Raw genomic sequence first — 24,324 nt, 5'->3', positions numbered from 1 at the left:
TGTACAGCAACACCATGGACACAAGCCTAAACTGCAAAGCAAAAGCCTGAAAACCATCCAGAACATCCTAGCAACTGCAGTTAAAAACTGCAGACAGAACACGCTAGCCGTTGTTTAGCAACACCCTGGAAATCAGGCAGAAATTACTCATCAATGACTTTTGCACCAACAATAAATAAATCATTAAAAAGTTTAGAAATGAATGTCAGAACTCTGAAGTTTGTCCATCTCTGTTCTGACATTCTGTATTTTCTAGAGCTAATATGAATATTTAAATATGTAACCCCATCCCATGATATCACTGCAGTTCATCCTTTAACCTTAAGCTAAATACACTCTAACAAAACAAATCTTAATGAATTTTGCCAACCTCAGAAAGTTTTAGCAACCTTTGGCAGATTGAGAACTGTTTTCCCTGAGGAGTATGAATTTCCGTAAAACTGTTTTTATTAGTAAAGACAGCTTCTGGGCATGTTTTGTCCTTTAGACGTCAAACATAATGTTCTCAGCAATATGACACAAGTAAGTGAACTCGTGGCATTATGATGTGAAAAATATATGTTTGACATAAATGTTCCTTTCAGATCTGAGCTCAAAATAGAAATTATTCATCTGGACAACAACTTAAAAAGTACTTTGTGTTTTTACACATAAACTATGAAAAGTTACAGTTCACGTTGTGAAGATGTTTTTTTCTTTATCATGGAGAGGATAATGTCATCATCCACCACTTTCATGTCATATGTGCATATTATTGCTGAGCTCAGCGGTGTGTTTATTTTTCAGAATGTTCCAAATTGTTGATTTGGCCGCTCTTAATGTTCCTAGCATCTTTCTTATGGATTTGTTGTGTTTTGGAAATCCAGCTATGGTCTGTTTCACTTGCATGGAGATCTCCCTGAACCCCATGATGTGGTTTCACAGCAACAGGTCCAAAATGCAAACACCACATGAAGAATCAACTCGAGACCTTTAATATGCTTCATTTATGAAGAAATTATTTAAGGAAAAGCCCATACCTGTGAATAAAACAGCTTTTGATTCAACTGTCCAAGTACTTTTGGTCCCTTGAAAAAGGGGGGAGCTTCATATAAAAGAGCTGTTATTCTCAAAGCCTTCAGCTAATCTGGATGTGGATAGACTCTAAATAAATCTGAGAGTGTGCACTTTAAGACAATATCCATTATATATGTATACATTACATTTTGATACACAGCTAAAATAACCAAAAATGTGCTTCTGTCCAAATATTTATGGACCTAATGGAATGTACTGTATGTAAGGATAATTTATAGATTTAATGTATGGTCAAATTACAAGCGTGAAATAAAGTAGCCTCTTGATCGATCATTAATGCTGACTAAGCTTCCTGTTTTAATCTCACATGGAGAGTATGGATCTGAATCAAATTAAAAAGGCCGGGTTGCTAAGAGAGGAGAAACGGTTTTGCAAATGGGATAAGAGCAAACTGAAGAATGTAAAATCCATTTGGGGCATCAGGTCAATGCCGGCCAAATTGATCCCACAGAAAGTCTGTAGGATTTTCTCTTACACTTTGCTCTCTGGCTTCAAAGAATCCGATCCTGTGATCAATTAGCCTCTTGCAGCGCATGTGAATCAATTAGGGCTGGCATAGTTAAAACAGCTGATTTGACCAGATTAGATTTCTAATGATAAAATGAGTGCCGTAATCCTGCTGAACCTAAAGGGGTGTTCATTGATGAGGATGTCTGTGTTTGGTGCGATAAACAGCATGCTTTTCTCATCTTGTCATAATGAAATACAGTAGTGGCCAAAAGTCATGTTCTTTAGAATATTGCAATATTCATATAAAATTGTTTTTTCAAATATTTGAAACATTGCATTAAAGATGCATTAGAAATGTTGTATGCATGTTGCATTTGTGTGTTTGGAGTATAAACTGAAGCTCAGCTTTGAGAATGGAATGAAACTTTCCACAACACATGTGCAAAGTATATGAAGACATAGCTCACAATATTACCATCAAATAGACATAAGACAAATAAAGAGGTCAACAAATAATAAATACAATTGTAGACAATGTTTGCTTCTTTGCTGTAAGATTTTTCTTGTATACACTGATAGAGTAAAAACCAAAATGCCCTGATATGCTGTACTTTGTCTTTTTGCCAAATAATTTGGTTCAATAAATACCTAGAAATGTGTGTTCTGTCCATTTTGTACCATACACCTCATATTTTGACAGTTTATTTAAACCTGAGAGAGCATTAAAGAAACATATTGTATAAATATGCCATCCTGGACATGTTGGGCCACTACTGTGTATGGGTAGTACAAATAAACAGTAAATGTGTCCTATTGTGTGACAGAAACATTTTATATTATTATTATTTATTAAATCAAACAGCACAAGAGAGATCTGGTTTAATTTATACTTTTTTTTCGAAAATTTAGCTGTAACACAAAAGGACACATTTACAGTTAATTTGTCAACTATCCATATTTTTTACATGTTAAAAAGCACATGATTTTGTAAGGGAATATACAAAATAATTGCTGTCTTACTAAAAGCTTGTATGTCCAAAACTGCCACTTAAGAGGAAATGAAACATTGTAGTGTTAAAGTTGACAAGCTCTTTTCAATACGTTTTTTTGGTTAAATGTTTGCAAAACCTACAGGCAAACATAAAGAGTGACCTATAGTATGATATATGAAAAAAAAAATGAAGATAAGAGGTTTAGTCTGACAGAAACAAAATGTTCCTAGTTGTTGGTCCCTTGTCAGTGCTTCACAATAATCTGTGTTTATACAGCAAATAATATTGTTTATCAGTGCTTTGCAAACTATTCTTATTAAAAAAAACAATTAGTGATTCCTCAAAACCCACTCCACGAAGAAATAAAATATTGCCGGTCATTTAAACATTTTAGTTGAAAGACCAGGAGTAGACTTTGAACTTAAGTTCTCACATGCAGAATGTGTGTGTGTACTGTATACACAGTATCATCCATAATTGTTTTCCTAAAATGCTTTTAACAAAACAATTTCAACACCTCCCTCGTAGCATTTACATTTATGCATTTGGCAGACGGTTTTATCCAAAGCGACTTGCATTGCATTGCATTGCCTATGTGTCATCCCCTGCGATCGAACCCATGACTTTGCCGTTGCTTGCGCTATGCTCTTACCACTGAGCCACAGGTAAGCTATATGTACCAAATTTGTATTGTATTCTGCACAGTGTTGTATACGCTGAAATATGCTGTGATTAAATTCCAACAACAACCATAAACAATTCCAGGTGCCATATTCAGCAATGAGTTGGATTATTGATGTTTCACCCACAGATGCAAGTCGTCCGCGGCTGCATTCTTCCACATTCCAAATATTGATCGCGGACAGCACGTGGCCAGTTTTCTCCATTTTATTTCCATCCCGCTGGGTTTCTCAAAGTGAAAGACGGCATCCTCCAAGTTGTGCGCTGTGAAAACATCTGAAAGGCCTGTTTATTTTTGTTATCAATGTTTTTCTTTGTGTCATAAGTCCTGAAATAGCGACTGAGAGGCATTCATTAGTGAGAAGGAGAGATAATTGGGTTGGGTGCGCATACTTACGAGATGATTCTGGAATCTTGGGGTAGTCGGTGAGCCAGTTAATGGCGTCCGGCCGCTTCAAAACTTCATAAACTATCCCGGTGGACAAAGCGTAGTGTGGTCTGTGCGTAAACCGTTTTGCGGTTAGGTTTGGAGATAAATTTGGAGAAGGTAAAAAAGAGAGAAAATGCGGACAGGAAAAGATTTGACTGTTCAGGAAAAACCAATGACTACGTTTACATGCGCATCAATAATGCGATTATTTCCAATAATCAGAGTAAGGACTTAAATGTTTACATGACAAGCGAACACCTCTTTGCTTCCATTTACACGAAAGTTTTATTCGTCTAAACAGCACAAATGATGATCTCAGATACAGTAGGTGTGTGTTACTGGTTATCGCTTCAGTATATTTTCGGGTCTAATGCCAAACACATGTGGACATATTTTATGGTTATCCGGCGGCGTGATATAGAAATGTGATGGAAGAAACCCCCCAACAGTGGAAAACGCTGTCATCGCGTTCGCTTTGTTTCTATGTGAAGAAGACTACCGACAGTGAGTTGTGTTGACGGAAAAACTTCAGACCGACATGTTAACCATGAATTTGCATTTACGTGAATTCGATTATTCTTACTGTGCTTAATCACAGTATTTAGATCGAATTCTTGCGTTTACATGAGGTAAAATGTCATTGCAATATTGCCAAAATCCTATTATAATCGCATGAAGAGGGTGCATGTAAACATAGTGACTATTATTTTCTGGTTGGGCTGCATAAAGTGCTTCCAAAATAAAGGAGGCTTTAAGATTCAAGGCTATACTTGTGGCACCGCAACAAATAACACATTTTGTAATGCCCTGAATAAAAATGGGCATTCGCTATATTTGGAACCCGGTACACCTGCTTGGATTCAGCTCATACATTATATGAACTTGCCGGCTTGGCATTTCTATCTCCTGGAATGGTCTGGACTCACCGGAACACATAATGCGTATATGACACACATTTTCTATCTTATTTTTCTCATGTTTTGCTTTCTTATTGTTTCAAACGTTAAAGATATTCAGTCCGCCAACAATACTGTGAAAATTCAATCTTCATTCACTCACCCTCATATCGATCCAAACCTGTATGACTTACTTTCATGTCTGAGGAAAAAATTGTGTTAACATTAGTGATGCGCGGGTCGTCTCATAACCCGAACCCGCGGGCCCCGCGGGTAACCCTTGGGTCAGGAAAAGAAATCGTCACTTTAATTGTGGGGCGGGTCTTTAAAACCAAAATAAAAAATGGTGTGTTGCGTGCAATTCCCTAAAGCCTATATTAAATATTTGGTAATGTATATTTTGATATTTTACTAGGTTCTTTGATAAGGTTACAAAACGTAACATTTGTGATGTCCCCAAACCAAACACGTCACAAAAGCAGCAAGCAGCTCCCGCCGCCAGCCGCAACAACAAAACAAACAAAGAAATAAAAGTGAAGATTGAAGATAGAAATTGAAGTCGGGAAAGTTGATTCATAAGTGTATGTAGTTCCCAGTTTACAGGGCGATGTAATTTAATAGCTTCCAAGCACTTTTAGGCTGAAATAAAGTCTGTTTTAATTTACTTTACAATGCCTAGTATGTCTATTTAATGGTTGCGGGTTGTAAAAATAGAGACAGTGGTGCGAGGCGGGCTGGGACGGGCCCTATAATTGAATAAAAGCGGGACCTGTGGGTTTAAAAAATCCCCGACCAGCGCATTACTAGTTCACCTCCTATTTTGACCTACAACCATAAAAACACCATAAAATAAGACATCTATGTGAGAAAAATACCAAGACATTTGAGTTATTTTGCTAATTTCTCTATTTTATAAAATTTTGTGCAGATTCAAACTCTCGTGCGTGAGATTTTAAATCTCCCCAATATTAAATTCGTCATTATTTATTGACATTTCAAACCTGCATGACTTACTTTCCTCTGCAGAACACAAAAGAAGATCCCTTAATGTTATGAACTGATACGAGTCACAGTCTTCCAACCAAAACACCATTTTCAAACACCCAAGAGCCCTGCACATTTCAAAAACATTCCTTTATTATAAATAAATTATTTGTATAAAAATTTGAATCGGCATGCTTCAACCATGGCATTTGCACACTCACAACCCGAAGTTATAGACCAGAGTAGCCAATACAAGAGACGGATGAATTTTCAAATGCAAGTCTGACGCTGTGGGACAAGAATTAAAAATTGTTCACAACCACAAAATACTTACAATTAGAATAACATGTAACATGGTTGACTCCAATATTTATTCAGTTTCTTTTAAACTTGTTTTTTTCTCTTTCTTGGTCCTGTAGCAGTGGCCCACTTTATAGGCTGCCAACCTAAATGGCAGCGTTTATCTTACTTTTTTTTGGATCGCTGCCTCTTTTGTAAGCTGTTCTTACAAATCATCAGAAAAACAGAAGAGATTTCCTCAGTTCATGAGTCCTCTTGTCCACGAACAACAATGATGTCTCATGCTCATTCATTGGTGTTTGTCCGCTCGGAGCCAGCCAGTTCCATGGCAAACCGTTTTCAGGACGGGTTCTCATATGGCATGATTCGTGTAGCTGACGTAGGTTGTTTTTGTGGATGCTGCTGAAAATGAAAACAGTCCGTTTAAGAAGACAGCTGTGTATCAAATAGAAGAACACACGCAATATTGTAGCGGGAGATGGGGGAATTGTGGTGTATATTGAGCTAATTCGTTTTCAGAGTCTGGGAAGTTACAGATCACCATCACATTGAAACTTTCATTTTGTTTCGTAGATTGAAAATGCTTTTGCCTCCTGCTTTGATTTAAAGGAGGGAATGAAATGACAGAATAAAACAATATACGGCAAAAATGGTATTACAGCAAAAATAAAGGTCTGCTGGGAGACACTGAGTTCAGGAACATTTCATGGTGTAGTCCTGTTTCCAAATTGTACCTTTATTGACTAAACGTTGTCCAATATGGGGTCTTAATATATGATATCTAGAGAGCCAAAACTAAAAAAAACTGCTAATATGCAAAGACTAATGTAATGATTTACAATAATGATGTACAAAGTTTACCACATCAAAAAATAAAAACAGGAGTAAAAAGGAACTTTAAAATATATACTGTCTACAATATTTTTTTAATCATTTTCAAGGCAAAAATACTAATTAAGTATAAGCAGATGAAAACAAAATTAAATAATATAAAAAGTTTGCCTTACTAGCCGGCATTTCATATAAAAATTTTAATATTTTTTTACTGGATTTACTGCAAATTAAACTAAGATAAAAGGTAAGCCTAATTAAAACTTATTGAAAATAAAGATAAAAACTATAATTTCCCTCAAATAATCATTTAAATACATTCTATAATAAATATATTTCATATTATATAATATAATAAAATACATTTAGTCCAATTAAAACGTATTATAATTATAATGAAACATGTTTATTTCGCTCACTAAAATAGACATTTTAATACTGCATTTACTTCAAGCAAATTAACATTTAGTCATTTAGCAGACACTTTTTTGATTAAATTGAGAATTAAACTAAGAACCGCACTGAAATGGTCGGCCTCCAAAAGGCATTATTTGCTTATTCATTACATGGCACATTTGAAACCCATTACGACACTGGCCCAGCCTCAGGACCCGTTCACAGATGGGTCATGGCACATTAGTGAAGGTCTGAACATTTACTTTAACTGTAGCATGGTGCTGTAGACCTGTGCATTCTGCCCTTGTTTAATGATCGGATCCCTTTCGTAAAAGGCAACACCACATTTATTGCAGAAATACATCAGCGCAGAAGTAATTTCCCTCGCCTCCGTTTGGCTGTGGAAATGAGCCCGCAGTCAGTAATTCAGATTTGCGGGGACATAACTTTATATGAGATGTGATTCGAACTTAAATGTCCCATCTAGTCAGACAGTTCAGGCAGCATTACTAATGAATCAGCACTGATTCGCCAGTGAATCTCCTCTTTAATAAAACGGTTCTGACAAAACAAACCCTAGGAGGAGGCATACTTTGTAACGTTGCGAATATTTTAAAGCCTTTTCAAGTCATCAGGTATCTAACAAAGCATTATATTTTTGTGCTTGAAAGAGAATACGTCTGTACTCACTACTGTTGTCCACACTCTCACAGAGTTCGGTTTTCACCTCTCCGTTGGGTCGCTCGCTGGCCAGGTGACTGAGCTTGTTGGTCACAGTGGCGGCGGTGACGATGGCCTTGAAGCTGCGCTTGCGTTTGGGTACGTTCTGCTCAGGATGCAGGATGATGATGTAGACTTTGGGCATGTAGAGCATCCCGAGAGACACAGATGCACTCAGGCTCAGAGAGACCGTGAGGGTGGCCGTCTGAATGTACATCTAGAGTAAAAAGATGGATGTGATATCAATATTTAAAGAAGAGGCAAATATCAAACGTGCCACATTAAGGGCGACCAAAATCACTGGTTATATAACGTGAAATACATATTTACTTTATAACCTATTTGTTGTTCCATTTTTTTAGATAATTGTCTTGTGAAATGTAACTTTCCAACTTTTGGAGTTTTTAAGCGATCCAATTCAATTCTATACAACATATCAATCTGTTTGAACCTTGGATGCAACACCAAAGAACCAAAGCAATGAAAAGAAAATCAGTCTTAATTCAGGCTAATGTCTTTGTTTCGAACAAATCCATTACTATATACTTCTCACCCTGGGTGCGAGAGATTAGTAAGCAAATGAGCAGTAAATGATCCTGCTGTATGTAAATGATAAGCTCTTCACATTTACAATACTGTTTATGAATATATGAGGTGTTAGTTTCATCTAAAGAATGAGCCGGGACTTTCAGGTCATCTGTGGAGAATCTAGAGCACAGCAAGGTGTCATTTTATACCACAACAGAGGTTATGCAACCTCAAATAAAATTACCTTTGCCCACATCGGTACCAAGCAATACATCAGAACAAATGAGCCAATGATCTCTTGCAGATCTCTAGTTGTTCTGTTGGAAAGTATATCTGAGCTCACACAACACCAACACTAAATCTCTTCGATTTAGAATAAGACCAAGCATCAGGCCTTATGCTCGTACGAAGCATGATCTGTACAGAAAAGGTTCACTGAAAGTGGTGTGTAAGTCAGACACCATCACCAGACCTCAGTGGCTATCTTTTTATGGTGCATCATTTCTAATCACAATGTGATTTTGTCAAATTATACATGATGTGTGAAAATATCTGTTTATTGTGTTCCAAATGTATGAGGTATCATATTATTCCCAGCAAGACATTAATTCATGCAAAAAGCAGTATAAATAGCACCTTATTGTTGTTACCAACATACTTTGTCGGATCTCTGTGAATTAAAATGTGCAAACCATAAGAAAATAACACCCAACAAATAGAGAGGGGATGGCTCTTTACAAAACAAAAAATAGTAAGTTAATTTTCATGTGCTCATTTACGAGGAATATGGATGGTTATGAATGTGACAATTCTTAAAGCGGCACATACCTGACTATGGAAAATGCTTTAAAACTTAGAGAGTTTGTACGTGAACGTGGATGAACCCCTTCAGGCATCCGCATCTTTTCATCTCTTTCACCCAATTGAAGGAAAAAAGTGGACATAAAACGAACTCTCAAACAAACGAAGTAATTTCCCTCCCTGCAGTAAAACAAGAGCAATCTATAGATGTACTCCGTTTCCTTAAATGAAGGGAGTATACAGACAAACCCAGAGCGTTAATGCGGAAAATCAGCAAAAATGAGGACGTGCGTGCAAGGTTCAAATTACCCACGATGCATAGCTGCAAGAAAAGACCCGGACGTTTTAATGAGCGCCAAGCTAGGAGATGCGAATCGAAGAGACATGCCTCAATAAAACACTCATAACAGTGTCCTCATATAGCAGCGGCTCATTGCGAAGCATAATCTTTTTAACATCAGCGAGGGCAAGAGAAATAAGCCGGGGAAAGATAAGAGAACAGGAAATGCGCTCTGCGGATTTTCCTTCTATTGGAAATAAGTCTATTGTAATTTCAGAGGGACGAAAAACAGTCTTAGATTTGAGGAAAACAATATCCTCTTTTTAACGTTACTTTTAATTTAATGTGTGCAACAGTGTTTGTTTTGTAATGTTGGTTTCCCAAAATGAATGCTGGTGTTTTTATGTTAAATTCTACGGTTCCACAAATCCCCTGTGTATACAGTATGTGCCGCACCTCGATGAGCATTGGTTATGATAATCTGAATAAGATCTAAATAAGATGATGATAAAGGGGATAGTTCACCCTAAAATTCAGTCATCATTTATTCATCCTTGGGTCATTCAAAACCTGTCTATGATGCTTTGGGAAATATCTCAGTGGTTTTGTGTCCATACAATGGAAGTCAATGATATTTGGTTACCAACATTCTTCAAAATATCTTCTTTTGTGTTCTGCATAATAATGAAAGTCATACAGGTTTGAAATGACGTGATGATGATTTGAAAATGAAATAATTTATATATTTATTTAATCGCAGGAAACCTGCGAGGCAAATCTGGACATTCTGCTTAATATATAAGCCAAAAATAATTGTGACTTTCATAAATCATAAGTTATCTCAAAGAAACAACATAAATGTTAGCCTTGGCACTCATGATATTTGAGTCTAAGCTACAATGTATAGACTTTAGCTCCAGCATGACCTTCTCTAATAAAGACACAAAAAGACTACGAATACATATATCTGTTCTCAGGATTTTCTAAACCCCACAAAACGATTAACACTAATGTGAATATGGAACCGTTAAACCTTTTTCAATAGGTTAGCACAATGGATTACAGGCCATTGCGTTGATTGACAGCTTTTGTGTCTGCACGGGAAACTATCCGAAGTTAAATCTATTGTAATTAGCCTTAGGAAGTGTCACATGCAGAGAATATCGCAAGAGGAGAAAATGGCAACTCGATCAATGTCAGCGCGTTTCAAATCAACACGGATAATTACTACATTGAACCACTTCACCAGCTAATTCTGTATTATGCACAACTGGATTCCACCGCATGTTGGGCTTCACACAGGTGTGTAGCCTTCATACGTGTCTGCAGGAGGAGAAAAATAAAGTTCACCTGAAAATGACATTCTGTTATTATTGACTCTCATTCACGTGTTGTATATTATAAAAGTATTTTTGAGCAATTTAAGTCTTATGCACTCTTATGCACCAATCTATGCACTGAAAGGACACAATGGGTTTTATGCACACAGGGCAATGACGTACTTCCGCTAGAATCTCAGCCAGCTAAGCCAATTGCGCTCTCATAGCACCAAGTTATAACAATGTGTTTAGTAAGAAAAGTTCACATTGTAACGAACAGACAACACTACGGCTGAACATTGTTATATGCCTTTGTCATTATGCCTTGAGTGAGTGCAAAAGTTAACTTAGACTTTTCCATGTTTTTGAATGTAGCTTGGAACGGATAGCCTGAAGCGCTTCTTTTTGGTTGTATCTGAATAATTTGACTCACGTCGTTGACTGTAATCCCATATGCATCTTGAAGCGACCCAGTGGAAAAACACCATTGTTCCCTATGGACGCTACATGTGCTGGATGTATCAGAATTGGCTGAGATTGTAGCGGAAGTACGTCATCGCTCCGTGTGCATATACTCCATTGAAAAAGCAACAAAAACGAACACGGAAATTGACCAATCAGAATCAAGCATTTCAGAAAGCCATGAAACAAAAGATAATCATAATAAAAACCATCTTTATATGCCAAGCAAAGCAGCATATTCATATTTCAAATTTGTAGCCATTTCAACAAAATATCACACCGTGTAGCTTTTTGAGAAAACTCAACAGATATTTATTTCACTTGGGCCGGATTCCTGTGTCCTTTTAACACAACCACTTGACATCAATATCTGACAGCAAACCTTGACATATGCCCGGACATGCGGAGAATGTGTCTAACAGTGTGCTGTTTTTAAACTCTTGGTAGTCACACTAATGAGCTGTGAACACATTTATTCATCTGTATGCAAGAACAGACAGTGAAACGACAGTTTTGTAGACCACCACTGAGGTCATCAGCATTATTGGCGCCATACTGGCCTGAACTGAGAAGAAGTGAGATCTATTTATGGTCTTTTATCAGCAGCAGTATTCCTATGGGTCATGTATGATCACTCGGCTCTATGTATCTTATAATGAGCCTCTCTTAGAAGAGTGCTTGTTTTTGATCAGGCCACCAAGGACAATGACTAATATAAGGTTACATCCTGCAATGTATACTTAAATACAATATTTGATGCAATCTGATGAAGACATAGTATATACAGATCTGGAAGTTATTTTTAGTTTTTCTGATTTTGATAGTTATAGGCATGTGTTTCAGTAAGTACTTTATAGATATAAACTCACCCGCTCTTCAGACTGTGCAGTTCCGAAGAAGATGGGTATGAAGGCCAGCCAGATGATACACGTTGTGTACATGGTAAATCCAATGGGCTTCGCCTCATTGAAGGTCTCCGGCACTCCCCTGGTTTTGATTGCATAAACAGTGCACGTGACCATCAAAAGGATGCTATAGCCCAACGAGCAGATGAGCGAAAGGTCCGAGATGTCGCACTTGAGCACGCCACGGGCGTATCCGGGGTCCTGTGTGCGCTGCTCGCCGTAATCCACAATGGTGTGCGGGGGGTCGGCCACAAACCACATAAACACGCCCATTAACTGAACTGAGATCAAGCTGAAAGTGATGACCAACTGGGAGGCGGGACTGATGAAACGTGGGGCCGCCACAGAGCACTTTCCCTGCTCGAAGATCCGATGGATTCGATTGGTTTTGGTGAGCAGAGCAGCATAGCTGAAGCACATGCCCAGGCCCAAGAAGATTCTCCGGAAAGAGCACACGGCCACTCCGGGCGCCGCCATCATGGGGAACGTGATGAAGTAGCAGAGGAAAATTCCAGTTAGAAGCACGTAACTCATTTCCCTGCCTGAGGCACGTACGATGGGCGTGTCGTTGTGGCGGACGAATGTCACCACCACGAAGGTGGTGGCGAGAATTCCCAGGATTGCGATGAAGATGGGTACCACGGCCCAAGGCGAGTGCCACTCCAGCTTTATGATAGGGATGGGCTGGCAGCCGGTGCGGTTTCTGTCGGGACGCTGCTCGTACGGGCACAGCTGACACGTGAACTCGCTGGCCTGGTACTGGTAGCCCTCACAGCGCTCGCAGTGCCAGCAGCAGGGGACGCCCTTCACCACCTTTTTCCGCTCGCCCGTCTGACAGGGCAGGCTGCATACAGATATGGGCACACCAGGGCCTTCGCTCGCCCACTGCATGGCATCAATCTGAAGAGACACATCATTATTTTAGTAATTGTAGAAAAGCATTTACATTATTTTTATAGTCACATTTCACAAAAATACAATAGCATCAAATGGTGAATAACGTGTCAAAAAATATCAACACAACAAGACGGCATTCTGTATCAACACAGTACAATACAACAAAACACAATGTAACACACAGCGACATAAAATATTATAATATAGTGACACGCAACACAACATACAGTAGCACTTAAAAAAACAACACAATGCAGCACACAACATAACAACAAAAAATATCATAACACAGCCTAGCATAACATAAAATACAAAACAACACAACAACAACATGGCAATTCACAACACAATGTAACACAACAAAAGATGGCAACGAAAAACATCATAACATAGCAACATAACATTGCATAATCCAACATATCACAACACAATCCAAACCACAACGTAACACAAGTTTACATCACAATGCAACACACAACATAAAATAAATTCACAACGCAACAAAAGTAACATTACATGGCCTAACACAACATAATGGTTCACAACACAATGCAACACAAAACACAAATTAACACAAAATATCATAAAATGGCAACACAACAAACCAACATAACACAACATAGCACAACACAGCAAAGCACAAAATATCATAAGATACCAAGATAAAACACATAACATAACATAAAATATCAATATACATAACGTAATGTCACGTCACGTGGACATGGACATATTATTCTGTCCATCATATTATTTCTGAGGAGCAGAAATAACTTTTAAAGGAACTCCAGGGGTGTTAATTCAACACCAGCTCTTTTACACTTATAGATCTATAATTAGCATGACAGACGTTTAAAACAAACAACAATATAAACAACCATTTCACTCTTATAAAATTGTAGAAATGTCACTCCTTACATTTAAATGCAGATGATCCGTCCAGTGGCCGATGATTCTGTACTCAGCTGACCTGTTAGTCATTTGATACTGGTAGATGTCATAGCGTCCTGGTGCGTCTCCATTCTCATTAAACACAACGGGGGTCTTGGCGCTTCCTGTCCAAAGAGATACAGCAAAATTGTGATTATCTGTGATTATTCCTCTATTGTGTGCAGCACTGAATCAGACGCCAATGGCTACGTAATCTCCCGCGGCCGAGATGAATCTGTAAACACATCAGACATCGCTTGAGACATGAAAGCGTCAGGGCTTCCGTGTAAACAAAATATGCATAATGTTCCCGATTCATTCAACCAACAAGGTGAATAAATTACAATCAATGATAAGCTAAAAATGAGATCAGCTCCGTATTCCAAACAAAACAATTCGCCAAAGCGAAGCGTGAGGATCTTTCATTTGTTATCTGTTATTATACAAAATCATTCCATCATTATGAAGCCTTGGCGAATGTTCCTGGGCCTGCAGGAGTTGTCTCAGATGAACAATTTCAGCGGCACACAGAGCAGCCCCTGAAGGGGGGAGAGTTTGTATCAAATGAGCGTCTCTCGAGATAGGGAGTCATGCATTATTAAAACACCTGCATAGAGTCAGACACGGCACGCGCCTGCAGGACTCCGCGGGAAATGCAGCTTACTGCTACGACGCACCTCGAGCCACAAAATAATCAGATTGCTCATTCGGAGTTTCGCGCTTTGAGTGCATTCGGTATTATCTGTCGAGGTGTAGCTTTACGCCGCATCAAACGAGCCAATTAATTGACAAGGTTAGGGCTTGTGCGCAACGTGAGATGACTACTAAAACAAATTGAAAAGTTTACCCTAAACAGGTCTGCTGAGTTTTTAAAAGGTTGCGGGACAGTGATGAAGCACTCTTGTAATTGATGCTTTATTGTGATCAAACAATATGTGATCAAATGATGGAGCCAGCCCCACAAACGCCAGTGGACGTTACGCATTATATGGAGCCGGTTTAGGAACCTGGATGCAGAGGTCAAATGATGCTGTACATTTGTTGTAACTAAATATAAACGTAACAGTCTTTCGCACAGACATCAACGAACCTAAATGCAAATTGTGTTCAGCACAGATTGCCTTTACCGGATTTACATAATTTGTTTTAATAAATCAGCTGCTAAAACCATGCATAGATTCAAAACCTGAAAAGAAATCCTGTAAAAAAACTGCAATTTTCCGGCTGTTGCAAGAAATACCGTAAAATTACAGTTTGTCACGTAAAATTAAGTTTTTCTGTAATTTGATTTAATTTGTTTTAAAATTATGTTAAAACTATTTATGTTATGCTAATATTTATTAAGTAACTGTTTTTTACACTCTACGTGAAAAACCTACAGTAACAGTACATTCTGAAAAATTACAGTTTTGTACAGTTTTCAAATTTTCCTATACTTACTATAATGTTTCCTATAGAAAACCCCCCAAAACACCACCAAATCAAAAACAAAAACAACAGCGCCATTTAAAAAAATATATATAATAAATAGATGCACAATAAAAAATTTTTTTTTTTAATAATATAATATAAACTAACAATAAAAACAAACTATCAAATACAACAAAATAAAAAGTCAAATAAAGGAATATAAAACTAAACAAATAAACAGAACAAACAAAAAATAAAACAATATAAATACTTATGTTGGTATATAGGGTATAATATGTTAGTGCTCCAACATATACTATAACATACACAAATGTATAGTATAATGCAATGTAAGTCGCTTTGGATAAAAGCGTCTGCCAAATGCGTAAACGTAAGTTTAGGTGATCAAAGTTCGAGGCGCCGTTCAAGATTCTTTCAGGATTCTCTTGCTCCCTGTTTCTGACAACTGTCCTGATAAAGGTAAAATGACAAAGATGTCATTTTAAAATAGATAAAGCAACTATAGCGAAACGGAGAAACAAGCACTGAGAATGAATCACTTAATTTACATATCCGTGATATGCCCGTGTTAAAATAACTTCAATCCAGAAGCGGCAGCGCGTCTGAACGACAAAAGATGTGTCATCAGGTGTCAAAAGCCTCTTCATCTTAATGCAGGACACTGACCAACGGTCATTCTCCAATCAACTACATGATTGCCGCCTCTGGTCGACGCAATCCAAAAGCCTATGTGAAGATGGCGACAGTACTGGAGGAATGATTAGAGGGTGGAGAAGATGCTTTGATTAAGCCAACTTTTGGTTTAATCACAGGTTAGATCCCATCGTCAAAACTTGCAATTAGACGGTCGTAATAAAAAGTGGTCTGTGGAAAAACAGACACGGAGAGGCGATGTTTCGGTAATGATTCGCTCGACTGTAATTTATGCGCAGCGTGTAGGCACAAGTTTCGACTTGATCCCTGCATTACTTTCCAGAGAACATGCCTTGCAAATCCCATCTGCGGTGGAGTGAATCTTTTTTGTGCTCAGCCTGAAGATGTTTCTCATTATAACACACCATGGCTAATATTCGCCATCGACAATGAATCCGCTCGAGCGTGCTGTATTTAAAGAGAACAAAGGCAAACCAAACGAGTTCGTTTAGGATTGAAGATCATATGCGATGTGTTGACTTTTTGTGCATCGCACCTGTGAGGTCGTTTCCTGTTATCGTTGTTGGTGTTGTTTCATACGCTATGCTCACACAAGCTGTGTTTGTGATTAGCAACCGTATCTACGGACAGATGTGACTCACAATCAATTGACAGGTCTGATTGAATACTGTCTGTGTCAATGAAATCTAGACACTTTTTGAATAATAATCCTTGAAATAGTTGAGATAAAAACTGTAGCCATTGCGAGAGTGACTAAAACTGCTAAACTATTAGGTAATTGACTGATCACACAGTGCATTTATTAAAAAGTTTGATCAATAATTTCATTTAAACTTTAAATGTCATTGATAATTTTTGTGTCAAGTGACAAGCAAGAACTAATGAGATTCCAAGTTATCAATATGCCGCCATAATTGAAGTTATGCAAACTAGACAAAATGTGGCTATGAAACATTAGTCTATTTTTATTTACACATCTAGGATTTCAATAGATTAGCACTGCTAAAGTTGTTATTTTGAAGTTATTGTAGAAATTGGATTTTACGATATTATTATTAGCATTGTCTCCGGCTCCAGGTAACGTTGTGCCGATCTTCTATTGGTCAAACACTGTCATGTGATGCAAATTTGCAGGTCAGAGTTCATTAAACTTGACCTTTTGGAATGCAGCAAAATGTACATTCTACTACATTTGCATGCTTTTGAAAAGAATTAAATGGAATGAAACGTTTATTAATGGTTTGGATTACTTTAACGATGAATGTATCTAAATTTTCAAGCTTCACTATTTTAAGTACAATATCATAAGATAGTATGACAACATTTTAATATAAAATTATTTCTGTGTGTTCAGCGTAAGAAATAAAGCCATAAAGCAGTTTCATTCAACGCGCGATTGGACTGCAGTCAACTTCCGGTCTGTGTTTGGCTAGTGTCAAATAACATAACTATTTATATTTTATTTAATTTATGTTAATATAAATTTTTATTTTATTGTAAGTTGATTTTATTAAATAAACAATCGTTGACTGGGTCCTGTCGTTTTAACACATTTAAACAAACCGTATGGTACATTGCGATCTAGCAGTTGAGCTTGGTATCGCAGTCTTAATTCAAAATATTGAAGAGAAAAGTTTAGCCAACGGTTCTTCTCTAGATTAGAAATAATCTACAGGCACTCTTTTGTTTGTGAATGTGTACCTGAGCAGTCCACGAATGCGCGCATGCTCAGTAACGTTTGCTTATGTTGTCACTCTGAAACCATTTATACAGTACATCTGGGATGGCATGATGGCGAGTAAACATGAATTTACATTTTTGGGTATTTCTTTTTTTCCACACTGCTGTGTGAACATAGACAAATTTACGTTGAATTTGGATTGGCGGTTGATAAACCGAGGACTCGATGCATGCAGAGGTCTCTGTCCTTTTATATAACCAGATAGACCAGGGGTCCCCAAACTACGGCCCGCGATTTGGACGTCGAGTTGAAAAATCTGAACTTTGCAGAGAATTCGCGCCGCGTTAACCAATCAGGAGCTTGCTCTAGTAGGGCCGTGAGCGAGCGTCAGAAGCCCCTCCCATGACGCAAATTCACGTCTGTAATAAAGCAAATTTCACGGGCGAACGATGCGAGTAAACTCAAAATGTTCAAGGGTCCAACTAAATGCGAATAGCGCGATTTACCGCGTTTGGTGTGAACACTCTATGAGACATTTTTTTTAAATATAGGCCTACAGTGTCACATATATCATGTCTATATTTGATAATAAATATTGGCTTTCAGACCCAAATTTCGCTAAGTTACTCACATAGCCTAATTATTTGTTAAATTCATAACATACCATTGCGAGATCTGACGCACGAACCATCGGAAAATTTCAAAGAGAGGATAAAATGGGAAAAGCGGATGGGAAAGAGAAAGGTTAATTAATATGCATAAGAAAATGTTTTGAATTTGAGTAGCACTGAACTATTACAGTAACTATTAATAAACTATTCTACCATTAGGAGGCATAACAAATACATTTCAAATCATAATTAAATCTCTACAATAATTCAAGTAGTACCTCTGGCACATGTCATTTTCTGATCACGGCGCCCCATTGAAGACAGGGAGAATTATGTGGCCCTTGCAGAAAAAAGTTTGGGGACCCCTGAGATAGACAATTAGAAGTGGGGTACTTTTGAACCGCTAGCTCTAAGTTAATTTCCTGCGAGGGAAACACCTTCAACATCTCTGTGGACACGAGGGAGATTCATACTAATAGCTATTTGATGGAGCTCATGGTCAAGTGGTGTGTTCGGCAGCTCTCTTATGGTAAAAGCTAACCTAATCAACTCCAATGCTCAAGACACTCTCTCCATTTGAAATACGGCCCCTGCGGACCGTAAACAAGACAGCTTTTGCTCTGAGAAGGCCTTTCAGTCATGCAGAAGCCATGAGGGGTCATTTCTGTAGGGTAGATCTCTACGATACTATCAAGCAGACATGGACTGCTGCCAAGAATGATGTGTAACAACATCACAAGAAACCTGTTGCCACTGGTGCTGTGGTTTCTGCAAAAAGGAAAAAACCTTAAGCCATTTCATTTCAATTGGATTAAAAAATGTTTCATCTTCTGAGCTGTTTGTCCCCATATGAAATATGGTCTCATAAAATGGCCATGGGGTTGGTTTCAATGTCATTTTGAGAAGCCAATTCATTCAACCAGTTACACATGTACTGTAGAACATACAACTTATACAAATCTTCCAACTGACTCGAGTCCGCACCAAGACCTTCAGACTCCATAGTAACTTTATACTGTGTGATAACATTCTCTTTGTTCTCCTAACTCAATATCTTGACATCTGATTTAATTATATACAGTCCATCATGGGAGGGAACAGACAAAGCCACAAATGAGATCATAGACATGCTAAGGAATTCTTAACATGCGTGTGAAGTTGCTTGTAAGTTAACCATTCAACAAAGCATGAATACCGTTTGCACGGCGCTTGGCCTCAGCACAGATTATGTTCATGATCGGTTGTCAGAGCCTGAAAACGAAGCACGTTTATGTCAGGAACAAATGAACGGAGCATATGCCCTGCCAAGAGGTTAATTCTCAAATTAATGTAGTGATTGCCATCCAGTGTGAGACGTTATGCCCTTCTCCAAGAAAAAGACAAGGCCCCCGAAATCCCCCGCTTATTGAACTCATCTGCCATCATTGATTTTTCTGCTCTTTATAAAGACAATTAGCTGCCAACATGCTCAAGTGTACAATGTTCCTGTTCCTGTCCTCTATTTATTCAACCGTTAACCAGCTATTTATTCATTTGTTCTCACAGATAGTGAGAATCTAAGGCAGAATCGATAATGAAGATTCACAAGAGGAAATCTTTCCAGGTCAGCATTGTATAGTGATCTTACTGGATATGTTGAATTCTATGCCACATTTAGTTTTTGAAGCTTAACAGCACCTGGTCCGTTAATGTCATAGTCTACTGGTACAGCTAACAAGAATATGTTCAAATATTCCCATTACAACATGAAAATGTAATTTTTGAATGTCTCAAACGTTCCACTAACAAACAAAGGGATAACGTTCCATCAATGTATTTAGAATGTTTAGCAATGACACAATGTTGATAAAAATGCTGTTTTAATGTTACGCCAAGAACACTCTTTTGAACCTTAAGCAAACGATAAGAGAACGCTAGCAAACATTTAAAGAACGGTCCCTGTTAGGTGGGGTGTTATAGCTAAGAAATATATATATATATATATATGTATATATATATGAGTTTCTGTCACAGCTAAAAAAAAAGATTATATTTATGAATATTTTAAACCTTCCACCATCCAACAAAGAAATAACGTTCCACCAACATGCCTACAATGTTTAGCAATGACACATAATGTTGATGAGATGTTCTTTTAATGTTAACGCAATTTTTTTTAAACTAAGAACACGTTAAGAGAACGCTAGCCAACATTTAAAGAACAATCCCTGTTACCCGGATGTTACGTAAAGGAAAAAAAAATTGAGTTTGTTGAGTACACTAAAAGTAAACAATGATATTTTAAGGGAATTATTATAAATTAAATTAATAATTTCTTAATAGACAACTACGTCACAAGCGGTCACAATGACACATAGAACATCTTCCTCATGTAGAGCAGTACTGACTACTGAACATTTAATGTGATCATGTCCGACATGTCTATTTTGCAGCTATGTCATGCTTTAAATGTCCTAACACAAATCTAAAAATAAGCATATGTCTGAAGTCACTCAAGTGCATCTGACCGCAGTCGACTTGGCAATTGCCCTCTGGCAACAGTGGCTCGCATGGCTCTAAGATGAAGGTTTTGGGTTTGATGCTCGACACAGATCTGCTGCTTTTGTTATTGATTTTGATTAACATCTTGAACTTCATGTGTACGTCTGGCACACATATAAATTCCTCAATCATGCGTTTCATGCATGACAATATATGCACAAATACACACACTTGCGTATCGTACAAACACACTGAGGTTGTTGAATCATAATGACTCAAAACATAGAAAAAGCCTTTGAAATGCAATTTGCAAATCCAATTAAATGCTACAAATTACATGACATTGGACCTCAACAGAACACAAATCCAGCTGAACAGAAACAAGATCAAGAGTTTACTGTCACATCACATCCCAGAAGAACTGCATGTGCACAGGGTCCATCAGGAATGAAGTTGTTTGTGCAAAAGCGTAAACCCTCCAAGCAACGGTTTTACATTCATTAGTTTGGGATTTGTTTCCTTCTAGATCTAGCCTTTTCTAAAAAATCTTGCCTCAAATGTTTGCTTGCCACACTACACATACCAAAAACTAGCAGCACAGTCTGACAACTTTGTGAACAAAAACAAGCTAGATTGTACACACTTATATATGTAAAGTAGCGGAGGTCTCGAGATTCTTTGATAGTTAATCCTACTTAAACTTGACGTGCTGACAAAACATTGAGATGTAACATAGATAGCCAAATATGACCATATATGTTATTATAGGACAGCACAGATGGGACAGGATCACCTTTTTTGTGACCTTATCCTGTCTGCTTCGAATGTGATTGACAAACTCGATTGCAAGATTTATGTGGCGCGTAGACCTGTTTCAACATAGCAGCCAATATGAGACACTTCGTATGACTGTGGCGCAGGTTTGTCAAATTGCCATCTGTTTCAAGCCTTAAATATTTGGAAGACATGTCAAGAAACTTATATTTTGGGTGCCTGTGATTTACGTACAGCACAAGCCTCAGTGTTTTAATTACAACAAAAAGCTAAGCTTAATGACGTTATGTAGGAGAGTGGAATTATGGGACATGTCGTCACCATCCAGAGGTGTATGGAGATCATGTTCAGGTACGAGGTAATGAATGAATTTTAATAACCACTTCTGCATTTGCATGTTGCCGTAAATTCTCTCTAAACTGAGGGTATTGGGGAGCACTGGATATTAAGTCACTGATATGCGACAAACACATGGGAGACAAGGGACGGCCATTATTTTAAATAGGTCAGGTCATTCTCTGGATTTGCACATTCTTGGGAACATTCGGGATAATGTAACTACACAACTGCATGAAATATATCACGCTGTGCGAATGATTTTTGGATAACAAACTTCTAGCATATTGTGGCTTTAAGCGCCACGTAATCATGTTTTCATGTCATGTGCAGAAGCACCACCGAAGGGATATTTATGTCCAGACAGGTATGTATTTGGATTTGGATCTGAAACTCATCAATCCCAATGGCATTTGTTTCATTGTACCACTCACAGACTATGTCTGAACAATCTTTGTTGGCTAGTGCATCATTTTGGCAACACAAAATGAAAACTTAAGAAGAACAATTGCTGGCGTGCAGAAAAAGATAAGTCTTGTTTTGTCCTCCAAGTTGCGTTTCTGTAAGGTTGTGACATCATGTAATTTCTAGCATTAATCCAGTAACAGGTTTAAGTTGAATGATATTTAAATAAAAAAAAATTTCTAAGCCACTTTTTTGTAAAATCTATTTACTTGTCTACCACAATGTCTGTGAACGGCCTTCATTTGGAGGCTTTTTCCACAGTAAATAGTTTTGTAGGCGTACATGTATGGATTTGTCTTAGATTTTTGGAATTGATGCTTAGCAGGTTGTAAAGGTCTTTGATTAGGTAAAATTGTGGCACCGTGGAGATGAGAGCCATGGCTTTATTCATATAACATTTCATCAAAAATTGCACAAAACAAAGCGCACCAAACGAATAGGCCTACTGTGTGTTAGGCTGCTGATTTATTCATTTCCCATTGAAATCGACATCGAGCAGAATGAGGAAGTATCTACTGTATAAATGTTTTTGAAAAAAGACCATAAACCACAAAAAGAGGTATTCATAAACTCTGAAGGTGATTTGAAGTGAATACAAATATTCATTCACAAATTCAATGCGTCAGATGCTCTTAAATTGAGAACTGGACTGTGGGAGATGTATACGCTTTTTCATCCAAATCCTGTCATATTGTATGCAAGGTATTGATCTTTGGGTACTTTTAATTCGTTTTAAATGACGAATAGATATAAACATAAAAATGTTTTTTATGGTGGAAAACAATGCTTGTCTTTCGTGTCAGAAAACTTTAAAACTCAAAGTTGGCAATACCTAAGAAAACCAATTTTCTTGCATTTTGAGAAAACTGATGCCATGGGACAGTAAAGATCAAATTTATACAGTAACTTGATTTTTCTTGGTCATATTGCACAAAATTATTCCTAAGTCTGCGTAGCTTTATTCCTAAGTCTATAAATCGGAATTTCTTTAAACTTTTCTAATATGTCAACCAATACATTTCTTCTTAAATATCCTGTTTTGCTCTCCTACAGTGGTGTGAATGCAGTTCACAATGTTCCCAAAGAAAAATGTGTAAATCGGCTACATTTTGTGTAAAACATGAAAAGGTCTAACAAGAATCAAAGGAACCTTCACATATCAAAGATTTAACACCGCCCCAAAGCCCAAAGGATTTGAGAAGTAAGCAGAGCTTGACTTTATGTGAGAAGATATGAGAAAGCAAAGGAAGATAGTGACCGTCTGCGTAAATCTCTCTGATCAACCTATAGAAAAAGAAGAATATGTTAAACAGAGAACAAAGCTGAACTCCTTAATCACTCGAAACGGTTCAGCAAGAAAAGGCTTTTAGAAGCTTTAGGAATTGTTGATGCACTGAATGGAGCCACAAAATGTAGCAGCATGAAACATTTTCTTAAAAGAGACACCTGCGTGTTTGTGGACGAGGTGAAGAGTTGAAAAGTGCAATGGGAACGATTTTATTTTCTTCTGTGGAACAGAAAGACAAACCTTTTAAAATGCACTTTTCATACAATTTCATACAAAGAATGGCAAACATCTGAAGGAAAATCTGAGGAATTAAAAACTTAATCATAAACAAATCAGATTTGAGTTCAAGTAAACTTACCACCATTCAGTTAAATCGGAGGAGAATAAGACGTTTCTCACCATTAAAGCTGACGTTTCTGATGTATCCCAGCAGCTCCTTCCCGTCGATGCTGCTCATGCGAGGGCAGAGGCCCGGATACCCCGAACAGAGATCTCGATGCATGCGGTGCAGCGCGTGGGCCATGGCGTACACCGCATCCATCACAAACTGTACCTTCCCTTCCTGCTCGTAAGTGGAGTCCCTTCCGACCTTCTCCAGCCCTGCAAAGAGACGACATCAAGTTCAGACTGAAGCTTTTACATATTTCATTCATTTGTGTCTTGCGAGGGTTATTAATTTTAATTAAATTAAAATGAAATACATTCATTTATTTAAATGTAAAAA

General features: G+C 37.7%; 1 protein-coding gene across 1 annotated transcript in view; it reads right to left on the bottom strand.

Annotated features, from left to right (window-relative positions):
* Positions 1-5,641: 5,641 nt before the first annotated feature.
* Positions 5,642-24,324, bottom strand: part of grm8b (glutamate receptor, metabotropic 8b) — a 111,758-nt gene continuing 93,075 nt past the window's right edge. The window contains exons 7-11 of the mRNA XM_079450890.1: positions 24,000-24,200; positions 13,868-14,004; positions 12,017-12,952; positions 7,728-7,974; positions 5,642-6,212 (exon numbers count right to left, since the gene is read on the bottom strand). Coding sequence (XP_079307016.1) covers positions 6,163-6,212; positions 7,728-7,974; positions 12,017-12,952; positions 13,868-14,004; positions 24,000-24,200 — 1,571 coding nt within the window. The 3' untranslated portion in view covers positions 5,642-6,162. The remainder of the gene's footprint in view (positions 6,213-7,727; positions 7,975-12,016; positions 12,953-13,867; positions 14,005-23,999; positions 24,201-24,324) is intronic.

The sequence above is a fragment of the Barbatula barbatula genome (genome assembly GCF_947034865.1).
Source record: "Barbatula barbatula genome assembly, chromosome: 25".
Taxonomy (NCBI): domain Eukaryota; kingdom Metazoa; phylum Chordata; class Actinopteri; order Cypriniformes; family Nemacheilidae; genus Barbatula; species Barbatula barbatula.
The sequence above is the reverse complement of the archived record's forward strand: the minus strand, read 5'-3'. Positions and strand labels throughout refer to the sequence as shown.